The sequence below is a fragment of the Petromyzon marinus genome, chromosome 28, assembly GCF_048934315.1.
Source record: "Petromyzon marinus isolate PM22_M1 ecotype Great Lakes invasive population chromosome 28, UKy_Petmar_22M1.pri1.0, whole genome shotgun sequence".
Lineage (NCBI taxonomy): Eukaryota > Metazoa > Chordata > Hyperoartia > Petromyzontiformes > Petromyzontidae > Petromyzon > Petromyzon marinus.
The window spans coordinates 1,777,295-1,789,510 of NC_133694.1; the positions used below are offsets into that span (position 1 = coordinate 1,777,295).

Here is a 12,216-nt window from a genome sequence, read left to right on the forward strand (position 1 = left end):
TTAATTGATTGTTTATTGGTTGTTGATTGATCTGCCAATTGCGAACGATTGCGCCCCGGCGACTGTCCCGTTTTCCGACGTTGCGGCGTGACGTCACCACGCACTTCGGTACGCCGTGACGTCTCAACGCTGCACATGCGTTGTGACGTTGCCACCGCGCTCCGTACGTCGTGACGTCACCACGCTATCTCCGGGGCGTGACGTCGCCACCGCTCCCCGCACCGTCGTGACGTCACCGCGTCATCCGCGCGCCGTGACTCCCGCCCGTCGCTCTCCGTACGTCGCGACGTCACCGCGCTCTCCGCACCGCGGTGACGTCACCGCGTCATCCGCGCGGCGTTACCCTCTTACACTCCACCGGCGCTCGCGATGACGTCACCACGCTCCCCGCACCCGCGAGGTGACGTCAGGACGCACGAGGGGACAAGAGGCGGAGGCGAGCCGCCATTTCACGCAGGGACGAGGCCGCGCCGCACCGCTCCGACTCCACCTCCACCACCACCATGAGCGAGGCCGCGGCGCAGCCCGAGAAGCCCCGGCCGGCGGTCGCCGAGAAGAAAATCATCGGTAATGGGCGCCGAGGCAAATGTTGGGTGGATGGGGGCGGTGGGTTTACCATCACCACCACCGCCGCCGTCAGCGGTGGCCTGACCGGCGTCTCCGCACCGGGCTGCCCGACGAGGCTGTGGCACGTGTTCCCGGGGGCAGGGCCAGGGCGCCCCAGGAGTTGAGCGGGAGCGCCGGGAACTACGAGAGGAGGAGGGGGGGGGGGTTGAGAAGCGTGGCTTAAGGGGATGAAAAGATGGGTGGTGTGTGGAAGCCGACACGAGGGGTGACCCCTGGGCTTGCGGAGCTTGGCGGGAGACGCGCGGTGCAGGCGGCTCCTGCCACGTGGTGGCCGTTCGGGGCCTCCACGAGACCCGCGGCCTTCGCTTGGTATCCCTTGGCCAGCGCGGCTCTTTGTTGGTTTACACCTCTGGGATTTTCGTGCGTTCCCCCCTCCTCCTCCCCCAGTGGTCCACCTCCTAGCGGGCCGCTCTTTGTTCCATTTTTATTAATCGCGCCGCGATGTCTCTTAAAGGTTGCGTCCCGGATCTCGCATGTGTCGTGCGCTCGTCTCTCTCGTGCGGCTCCCCCCGAGCCCTTCACGTGGCATGGGGGGGGGGCCCCTTTCATTCTTAATTTTTGTACCGGGCATGCATTTGATCTTGTGTCCCCTGGCTTTCTTGTTTCGTGAGCTCGTGTGGAATTAATTTATCCGAGGCCCGTCCTCCTTCCACGCGTTCAGGATGTTAAGTGTAACTATCTTGGTCCTTGATTTATATTCATTTGTCGTGGGCCTTCAAGCGTTCGCGTGAAGGGGCCTTAACATATATTTAATGTGACGCCTGACAATTCGTTGGGGTGGGACGCGCATTGATTTTTTATTTGTACCGCTTCAGGTTTCGGATTTAATCCGTGCACGTGTTCCCGAGCCTTCCCTTCGTCTGCCGGGTCCCTTTTCCCTTTAAGTTGGATCCTTAATGCGTACACGGCCTTAAATGCATCTATTTAACCCTGGTCTTCGTGTGTACTCGTGTGGCGTTAATTAGTGTCTTCACGTGTGCAGGATGTAAAAAAAAAAATCCATCTGCATCTCCCCCGGCCTTTGCCGTGTGCGGGGCTTTAGAATAGTCCCCCTGGGCCCCTTCAATACCTCTGTTTTTGAGGCCTTCCACGCGTGCCTTGCACGTGTGCCACGTGTGGTGTCTGCTGTGTGTCAATGGACAGACCTAACCCCCCCCGCTCTCTGATTTTCTTGACGAAATATTTAATACATTTAACTTTGGCTTTTTGAGCTCGTGTGTTGAAGGCCGCCTTATAAATCCAAATGATGTTTGTCCCGGGTCACACACTTGACGTGTCGCGCGCGCTCGTCTCCCCCCCCCCTTCCGTAGCCACCAAAGTTCTCGGCACCGTCAAGTGGTTCAACGTCAGAAACGGATACGGCTTCATCAACCGGTGAGCCTGGGAGGAGGGGTCATTCGGTCATGTGGGGTCATTGGGTCAAACCCATGAGACGGGGGTGGTGGTGGGCTCGCGTCGGTAAGGGCGTGACGTGTGGCCGTTCGGCCCTTTGTGGGTTCTTTGGGGCTGGTTGTTCCACGTGACCATGCGGGCCCTGAGGCTGGTGGTCCCGTGACGGGTGGCTGGGGTTTGCGGCGTCTTTTTCGAGTGGCCGGACTCCCGTGTTGTTGCTTGTCGTCGTCTTTGCTGAGGGATTCTTCTTGCTTTGTGCCGCAGGAACGACACCAAGGAAGATGTCTTTGTCCACCAGGTGAGGCGGGTGACGAGCGAGAGTGGTTTAGCCGTGCACGCCGCGGCGCTCGGCAAGATCACGCGGTGGTGGCTGGTTGGAGATGTGGGCCGCGGGGAGATGGGAAACGGTGGATTGTGAGGAAGAGATTAGGGATTGAAAGGGAAATTGGGGCTTGAGAGTTGAGGATCAGGAGAGATGGGTGTTAAAGGGGAGTTGGGGACACGGGCGCAGTGGAGCCAGGGGGTGGGGAGGGTGAGAGAGATGGCATTGGAGGAATGGGAGGGGGGGGGTGCTACAAAGATGAGTGATGGGGAGAGAAATGTGAGTCAGAGTTTGGAGATCTGCGTGGTGTAGGCAGAGATGCGAGCTAGAAAGGGAGAGATGAGTAAGTGGGGGAGGGTGGCGGCAAGGGGGGGGGGAGGGGAGATTGGGTAATCGAAGACCCGAGTCGGGGGGAGGTGGAGTCGCAGGGAGAAGTGGGAGAGATGGGGTCAGGTGGTCAGTGGTGGGGGCAGGGCTGTCGGGGGAAGGGGGGGGAGAATTTGGACAACACGTGTTCCATGCACACGTGTGGTCCCGGAGTCATTGTACCGCAGCAGTAGACAGAGCCTGAACCTGGCAGAGGGCGCAGCCCATTGTGAGCTGCCCGCATTGGACCCTCGTCGTGCACTACGATAGAATGGTAAACGAGTGAACGCAATTGATAACATTATGCACGTATTTAATCCTGTGCGTATTAATTTTATTGTGATGCTTTAAATATTAATGGATATATCAGTCCTTTGTCAGCTGCCTATAGACCTCTATGCCCATGTGACCTTTTTGGCCATACTTGACCTCGCCGGTCAGCACGGTGCTGATATCCCTCGCCACTGATGTTAGCCGTGGTGGGGAATTGAACTCGTCTCACCGTTGCTTATAGCGCAGTGTGAACCCCTGCTTCACCGCTATGTTGTGCATACATATGATCTGCTCCCCCAAGGTAGACAAAATACTAACCCGAATAGGAGCTCAATAATTATTCTGAAATCGCTGTGGGCTGTACACGTGACGACGATTCTGCACCACGCGCAAGATGAATAAATCCGTTGTGGAGTGACGCGGACGTCTTGTGCGGATGGTTTATTTGCTCGAGAAATGACGACACGCACGGTGTGCCGCTCACAAACGGCAGGAAGGAAGCAGTCCCCCGTCATGGCATGCATGGAAGTCGTGTGTCTTGAACTTCTCCCACCGTACGTAGCAAACCAGTTGGTTGGCTACGTACGGTGGCTGCATGCGACGGTGTGACCCCCCGCACCGCGTTGTGTGTACATTACGCAAAGGCAGGGCTAGAAAACGGTGACTCGAAGCGGTGAGCCAGGCTGTGAACGACTGGAGTGGATGTTGAGATGATGGCTCGGGAACGGGAATGAGTCGAGGAAGTTGGAGCGTTTATGACCAACTAAATCATTCGTAGGGGGGGGGGGGAGGGAGTTGATGAATGACGACAAGCAGAGGCGTGCCGCTAGCACGCAGCAGCGAGGACGGCGGCACTGGAGTCGCGCGGACACCACGCGTTACACGGTCAACGCCGCCAGCCTCGTCTAGACCACCAGCTCAATGGGGACGGGATCGAGTGGAGAAAGGCAGCAGTAAAGTGGAGACCCCCCCCCCCCCATCAGTGGGGAACATGCCTGAAATAAGAATGTTTTGAGTTCTCGCATTGACAGACCTGATGTGCGTGTGTTGTGGGTAGACTGCCATCAAGAAGAACAACCCAAGGAAATACCTTCGGAGCGTGGGGGACGGAGAGGTGGTGGAGTTTGACGTTGTGGAGGGAGAGAAGGTGAGGCCGCCGCTTGGCACGCTGGAACCTGGCGCCCGACCGGGGGTCAATCATCTTTTGCAATTGCAGCATTGCTAGCTGACACGTTCATTTGCATTTTTATTGTAGGCCTTTTTGTATGACCGATGTGATTACAGTTGTAATGGACCCCAGGGACTGTCTCGCGCCGACATCCAAACACGGTAACATTGGTGCAGTTCTCCATGCCCACAGTAATCTGATGGTGTAGTGGTCGAATCTGACTCAAATGAGTACTTGGTGCCAGTGTAAACTGTCAACACTGGGGAAGACAAAGGTGGCCGGGTGTGGTGCTGGACACCCCAACTCCGTCATGTGCCGTGCAGCCATTCATAGCTGCTGTTTGCTAACAGCACTTAAAGGCTGTACGGGGGATCTTTGTATTTTGTGTTAATCCCACGTGTGCGTGCGGGCGCAGGGTGCCGAGGCGGCCAATGTGACCGGGCCGGGTGGAACGGCGGTGCAGGGCAGCCGCTACGCGGCCGATCGCCGGCGCTTCCGCGGGGGTTACTACGCCGGGCCTCGCCGGGGCCGGGGAGGGGCGCGCAATGTGAGCAAAGCCCCACGCTCACCTCCACCAGCAGCAGCCTGCCCACAGCACACTCCTTAACCACCAGCACACTCGCTTAACCACCAGCACACTCGCTTAACCACCAGCACACTCGCTTAACCACCAGCACACTCGCATAACCACCAGCACACTCGCATAACCACCAGCACACTCGCATAACCACCAGCACACTCGCTTAACCACCAGCACACTCGCATAACCACCAGCACACTCGCTTAACCACCAGCACACTCGCTTAACCACCAGCACACTCGCTTAACCACCAGCAGCCTGCATCTGCACCAGCGGACGATTGCTGTGCCAGCAAGCCGCCCACAGCTCCACCAGCAACGCTCAGAAACAGCAGCGGCACACAGTTCCGCCAGCAGACCACAGTGTTGCTTTCGTATCACGGTGTTGTTGTAGCTGTTGACACCTGATGTTGTAGCTACGTTGTCTGTGTTGCGCTGTTTTGTATACAATGTCGTGTGCGGTTGTTGTAGTGTCGCCACAGTGTTGTCTGGGTGTTAAAACTGTTGTAGTGGCTTGTAATGGTGTTGTGGTAACGTAATGGCGTTGTGCGAGTAGTGGCCTGCGGTGTTGTTTTGTCGGTGCTTAACGCGTCTGTGCTGATGGTGTTGCCGCCTTCCATGGCGGACTGCGATGCTGCCCCGTATCGGTTGCCGTCTCGGCGTCGTGGTAGTGACTGTTTGCCGTGTGCGGTGCTGGGCGTGTGTGCCGCACCGCTCAGGGTGGCGAGGGCGGCGATGGAGCCGAGGAGGCGTTGGAGGAGGAGGACGACCAGGCCGGGTACCAGACACAGACGCGACGTCCCGCCTACCGCGGCCGTCGCTACCCGCCCTACTACGTAAGCGTCACCCACCACCCCACCCCGGCCTCGCACAGCCCTCGCTCGCCCCGTCTACTAGCCCAGTGTCTAGAGGTGGATCCACTCTTTGCCCAGCCTCGCTGTTCATCCAGCCCAGTCTTGCACAACCAGCTCCACTGCCTCACAGGGGATAACTCCGATGCTTTCCCTGTCTACATGCCCATTTTCGCAGAGGTGGCACGACTACGAGCCCTGGCCTTGCACAGCTCCGCTATTGTCCATGTCAACTGCTGGACATCTGTGAAAGAGCTTTATAGTTAATCGGATTCCTCCAGTATAAATGAACATTATGATTCTCAACTCGCTCCGGTCTCAAGCACGCATCTCCTAACCCTGTCCAGCCCAATCTCCAGAGCGCAGTCTCACTCGCCACGGTCTCCCAAACAGAGACATCGCCGCCACGCACAGCCCAATCCAGCCCCGTCTCGCATTCCCCGTGCAGCCCAGGTTTTCCTGCACCGTATGGTTGTAGTGGTTGTCATCTCCTGTGGTTGATGTAGATGTTAGCGGTTGCTGTAGTTCAATTATTTGGCGTGTTGCGTGTGGTTTACAGTATTGTTTTCTGTAAATATGGTGAACGTGTGGTGGTTTGCTGTTGTCTCCGTTGGTAGCGGCTGTGATGTCGTTGCAATGGTCACGCGTGCCTTGTGTTGTACCCCACCTCCCCACAGGGCGGCGAGGCTGGCGAGGGCGAGGAAGGCGCCGGTGACGCCGGAGTGGACGGCACGGCTCCACCACGCCGCCCAGGCGGCCGCGGTTTCACTCGCCCCTACCGCAGGTACTGGGGAAGTGGCTGGGAGTTGAGTGAGGGGTGGGGGGGGGATCAGCAGTGGACATTAAGATCGTGTGTCCCGGTTACACAACGGGCTGGGTCTCCAAAACGATTGCACGCTCTCGCTCCTCCGGTGATTACGTGTCGCTTTTGGCATCGTCATTGGTCATAAATTTAGCCGGGCAGTGGCGGCAGCTACGCACGCCTGTAACCCAGCACTGAACCCCTGGTTCGCCCGGGAGAAGCCAGTATAGAAAAACAAATCTGGACTTCAGCTGTTGGAATAGTGTGTTTCCCCTTCACCATGCGTGGGGCTTTCTCCACGTGCCCTTGGTGTTGTTCCCCCTTTCGGAAGGAAGGGCCGGAATCCACAGGCAAGCTTGAATGCAGAAAGAAGCCGTAACGACATCAATTGCCCATGCTCTGTAGGCCTATTTTTGGGATGTTTGGTTATCTTCATTTAACAGGTGTTTTGATGGGACCTTTGTTGATAACAGACAATGGGACCGTTTGGCATTAAAGTTTGCTGATAAAGAGATTAGTTGAGGTAAAGCCCCATTGAGCTAGGAAGGTCCTTTAATCACTGGCTGTGGTGATGAATCGTAATCTGGTCGTGTCTGGGTGGTGGCTGTCGATGGGGACGTGGTTAACGGTTCTCCAGTGCGATGTCGCGTGTGTTGATGTACGGAGTCGTTAGTGTTTTGGGAACATTGTCCGTGGACGGTCGCGTTGGCGCGTGCTGACCGCCCGCCGCTGGCACGTACAGTCCGCTACTGACGTCACCGTGCGACCGTACTGACGTCACCGTGCGACCCTCGCAGTAGGCGCGGGCCCGTGCGGCCCCGCGCCGGCCCCCCCGGGGAGGGTGGCGCCGAGGACAAGGAGAACGAGGCCGGAGAGGAGAGGCCGTTCCGTGCCCAGCAGCAGCAGAACTTCCGCCGGCCGTACTACAGCCGGGGTCGAGGCCGGGGGGCGCGGCGCGGAGGAGGTGCCGCCGCCGGAGAGGGCGGCAAGGCCGCGGCCGGCAGCGGAGGGGAGGCGAGCGGCGCCGCAGCCACCACCACCACCACCAGCGGCAGTGGCACCGCGGCCTCCGCCACGACCACCACGACCGCCACGTCCGCAGGGGGAGAGGCCACCGCCGCCGCAGCGCCACCATCCCCAGCGGTGGCGGCGGCGCCGTCCGAGCCGCCTGCTGCTGCTGAATGACTCCATCAAGGTGTGAAGAAGTGGGTGGAGGGCCCCCGATTTTGGAGCCCTTCCTGGGTCCAATCCCACCCCCCCCCCGTGGAGAAAACGAAATGAGCTTTAAATAAAAATACTCGCCCGCCCCCTGCACGTTTCGCAGTTTTATGAACGGCATCGTTCCAACACGGGAGATTTTCGCAGGCGAATAGATTTTTGTTGGGCCTCGTCGTCTTTATCATCTTGCCAATTTTTTTGTTGTGAAACCCCCTCCACCACCAAACACGCTCGAACCAAGCATTTTGTATCGTGCCAGTTCTGATTCGGCTCGCCAGTAAGTCCAGGTTCTCGCGATCAGCTCGATTGTAGAACGGCGTGTTTGTTTGCTCGCTTAAGGGCAGCATCGGGCGTGTGGTCAATTGTAACTGGAATGAAATGAGCCAGCCCCCCCCCTCTCAATTAACTTTGACTTTTGAATTATTTCTCCAAGGCTGCGTATAGTTGGTGGAACTGAACTCTTGCCGTTTGGTTATGCTGTTAGTTGGCACTGAAAACTGTGTAGTGGGGAGCGGTGGCACAGCGGTTAGCGCGCTGTGCTTCGAACCCGGCCACCCAAGTTCGATTTCCCTTCCCGCGACCAATTAGTCTCCAATTAGCACAGTTGGCTACGGGCGGCGCAGAAGTTCTTCACGTAAAATAATAGTGCCAGCGGCTATCTGAGCCGGCCCTGGGCCCTCCCCTTGGTCGACTCGCCCTCAAATGCGTACCTTGGTGCGGTGTGTGAAACATCAGCACTGGGAAGACGAAGTTCCGCAGGGCGGTGGTTCTGACCACACCACAACCCCCTTTGTGAGCCGCACCGGGTTCCTCTCTGACTGCACTTGCCCCAACAGTCTGTCAAGGCTCTAACGTGGGAAAACCTTTGTCTTTTGTGGTGTGTGCGTGAACAGGAAGCGGAGGGGCCAATGGCCTCATCCCAGCAGGAACGGACGGGCAGGCAGAGACCCAATCCTTGCCGGCACTGTTGACCTCACCATCGCCAGCGTTCTCTCATTGGCCTTCTCTCTCCGCGTCTCATTTTTAAATCAGCTCTTAACACCAAGACTGAAATCTTTATACCTGTCACCGTTTGTAATAACTTTGCGTACCACCAGAAAGTACCTCCTTTGGATTTTAGTAGAGTTCAAAACAACTCTTTTTTTTACCCTTTGTGGAAACTGTCAACACGTGCACAAGGCAAAATAAAGGTTGAGTAACGTGCGTTTAAACCTGCCTGCGAGTCTCCTGTGAATGCAAATTCTTATCCTCCATGGGTGGCTGTATGCTGCTGAGAGTACTCATCACGTTGGCTTGAGTAAGTGAGGGTTGGGGGGGGGTGCTAATTTGTTTTATTTTTATTGGAACCGACTTCATAAAGTCATGGAATTGATGGTCTTAAGTCTTCCACCTTGTTTTCCGGACTCGTGAAGACCTGGACAAATGGGCCTTCCATCCTGCTCTCCCAGCCCAACTCCTCCCTCCAGTTCCGCATCACCCCCCGACCCCTCACCCATGTGTATTTCGAGTTGGTATGTTCTCCCTGTTGGTGGTGTAGACTTTTCTGTGGATCCTCCGGTTTTTTCCTCCACATGTAGCATCAATGTCACGCATTTTAGAGTATTTGGCTGCTATACATTTCCACATGGTAAGCTATTATTTGTGGCCAGGTCGCCTCTGAAAAAGAGCTATGTAGCTCAGTCGGCCTTGCCTGGTAAAATAAAAATAATTTAGTTTGAGATTAATGATGTTTAGGAAATGAAAAATTCCACCAATGCAAAAAAATCAAGTAAACATGTCTCGGGGTGAAGCTGGCACCGCTAATATCCAGCATCGAGGGTCCCTTTAGGTGCTTGTGGTCCGGTCCTGAGCTTTTGGTTTGGGTCACTGCGTCTGCTTCCACAGCAGCGGACGATACTTCGAGGAAATCATGCTTGGTGTGACGGAGGTGAAGCTGATATCCTGGATTTCAATCTTAAGTTTTTGGCTGCTTCGGAGTGAGCACATGGCCATTTGGTGCCTGTCGGCCAATAACTGCACCAAAGACCCCAGCTCTCAAAGACAAGATCGATTTCCAACTCGGCAGTGGGATATGTGGTCGGGCTGAAACTGGGAGTCAATATATGGCCGAGTATTTGTGCTTGAAGCTTAAGGTTTTGGGGCAAGTTTCCCCACCCCCGTGGGATGTCTAGATCTGGGTGGAGTGGGGGCAGCCTCTCACCTGGCCCTGCGCGGGGTTGGTGCCAAGGGGGGGTGAGGGTCCAGGCCGTGTCACGTGGACCCCTCCCGCTCCTGTCGGCACCGTGACAGCTGCGCGCTAAGTTTGGCCATGGCCTCATGAGGCCTATTTCTGCCCCCGCGCCTCCACCACGCACCCATCCCTCCTGTAACCACAACGTTGCTCAGAAACGCATGGAAAGCTCCCCGTTTGGGGACGGTGGCAAGTTCAAAGCCCGGTTGAGGGTTGACTCTGGGCCCATCGTACTTTTACCTGGGTCGATAAAAATTAGTGCCACTCGTGTGGGGGGGGTGAGTCAACAGTGGTCGTTTGAATAGACCGCACCGTGCCATAGCAATGTGCAATTTGCACCATGGTAAAATAAACGTTTCTAGTTTTAGTTTAGATGAACACCACCGCATCGATGCACCTTTGAGCAGGAAGCCTCTGACTTCAAAATCATTATATACTTAAGGAATCTGATGAGCTAATAAACTTGTTTTTGTCACATGTCCAGTAATCTACAGTCGTGCACGTGGTCGGGTGTCTGGTGTGGATCAGAGAGAGCAAGCCCCCTTTCGTGGAAGTTCACCCCTCCGCCGAAGCTGCGATTTCAGTGTCAGCGCAGGCGATGAGATTACGGCGGCAGCTGCTGTGGGATGATGGGTAATGGCCAAGGGGCCCGTTCAAGTCAACAGCAGCCCTTCACTTTCGGGGCCCTATCTCAACCATCTCCCTCCCTGGGGAGTGTTTTGGAGAGGTGCGTTGGAGGGGAGTAAGAGTGAGAATGGATAAGTGGGAGGCATGGACAGGTCCGTGGTGAATCAAGGTCGGGGATCTGAAACTCGCGGCTCTCTAAGGACTTCTGCTTCGTGGCGTTATTTATTAAGGACTCCCCCCCCCCCCCCCCCACGTCTCGCATTCATCCACAGTGCATTATGGTGGCTCTTGTTGTGTTCGTTGCCGACCCCTGATCAAGATTCAATCAATCCCGTTTGTCCTCTCGCCTCTGAAGAAGGCCCGGTGCCTGAAACGTCAGCCTGCTCGGTATTATTCTTCTCGGAGGAGGATTTGCACGTACGCATAGGCCGCTGGCTTACACGCCTGGGCAACGTGCGTCAGCACTCCGTCGCGACCGGCCCACTCCAGCCAGGGGCGACCTCGAGTGGCAGCGGTCCACGTGGGGTCGAGGGTGGCCGCGGCCCCGGCTTGCAAGCGGTCATTCGTCGCCTGCCGCGAGTCGGGGAGCGATGTTGCCGTGAAGTTTAGCTGCAATGAGTGATTTGCGGGGGGAATCTGTGGGGTGGTTGGCCGTAGATCGCGTAAAAATAAATGCGTCGTTAAACCCGCCACCACCCGAGGCAGGCAATTAGTAAGGGTTTGTCACGTGAACAAAACGTGAGAATTAGTTACTACTTCAGCACACCGGTGTGTTGGAGAATAAACCCACAAACAACTACTTTATATTTAGGGAAAAAAAAACCTTTATTATGTATAATACCGGTCGCGAACAGCAGGGAGGAGATTGTTATTGTCTGCCAACGGTCTCCACGACGTTCAATTTATTCGTGAACTTAAGTGCTGTGAAGAAGAGTGATCGTCTGAAACGTCGCCTCATACATTCTCATGTGAAGGCCACAGTGGTGATTAACTAACGTGTAGCAGAGGCTGACGGTTCGAATCCAGCGGCCGCCTCGGTTATCACTGTAGCGTGTGCGTGTCTGTGTGTGAACCGTAGTGGTAGTGTAGCGGTTAGCGCTACGCTGCGCTATGAGCCCGGCGATCCAAGTTCGATTCCCAGCTCTCGGTCAACACCGGCGACGATTATCTGTACCGGTCCTGGGCCTCCCCTAGGTCGACTCAGCCTCAAATGAGTACCTGGTGCGGTGTGTAAACATCGCCACCGGGGAGACAAAGGCGGTCGGGCGTGGTGCTGGCCACCCACCACCTCGTGTGCCGTCCCGGCCCTCTTAGGTGGTGCTACTCGCTAACAGCGCTTGCCCCAACAGTCTGTTACAGGCCGTACGGGGGTGGGGGGTGGTCTTTGTGAACCGTGAACCCCACGCTCTCGTCTGCTTCACTAAGATCCCGTGACGTCGTTCGGCCGTTGTGTGCCGGCGTGTCACGGTCCACGTCGAAATAGTCCCCGCGAAACGACTCAGAGTGGCATCTCGCAGAAACACGCACACACACACACGCGCGCACACACACACACGCACACACACGCACACAAAGCCACCATCGCCAACTGCTGCGAAACAATTTGGCAGGACCCTCCTTGTGGCACTACGGTGGTGAGATGTTAACTCCCTCGCCTGGTATACAGGAGGTCGTAGGTTCGAGCCCGATCCTGTTGCCTGCTGTATGTTTGGAGTTTGTGTGCCTCTCGCCACGTGGTCGCGTGGATTTTTCCTCCGGTCC

General features: G+C 56.4%; 1 protein-coding gene across 1 annotated transcript; it reads left to right on the top strand.

Annotated features, from left to right (window-relative positions):
• The first annotated feature begins 402 nt into the window (after window positions 1-402).
• Window positions 403-8,813, top strand: LOC116946865 (Y-box-binding protein 3-like). Its single transcript, XM_032962092.2, has 9 exons — window positions 403-567; window positions 1,938-2,001; window positions 2,284-2,317; window positions 4,038-4,127; window positions 4,564-4,695; window positions 5,447-5,563; window positions 6,256-6,362; window positions 7,178-7,575; window positions 8,492-8,813. Exons 1-8 carry the CDS (start codon window positions 504-506, stop codon window positions 7,563-7,565), a joined length of 996 nt encoding a protein of 331 aa, XP_032817983.1. The 5' UTR covers window positions 403-503; the 3' UTR covers window positions 7,566-7,575; window positions 8,492-8,813.
• The last annotated feature ends 3,403 nt before the right edge of the window (window positions 8,814-12,216 follow it).

Coding starts and splice junctions, on each gene's coding strand:
- LOC116946865 (XM_032962092.2), top strand. CDS start 504: ATGAGCGAGGCCGCGGCGCAGCCCGAGAAGCCCCGGCCGGCGGTCGCC. Junction 2,318..4,037: donor AAGATGTCTTTGTCCACCAG/GTGAGGCGGGTG, acceptor TGTTGTGGGTAG/ACTGCCATCAAGAAGAACAA. Junction 6,363..7,177: donor TTCACTCGCCCCTACCGCAG/GTACTGGGGAAG, acceptor CGACCCTCGCAG/TAGGCGCGGGCCCGTGCGGC.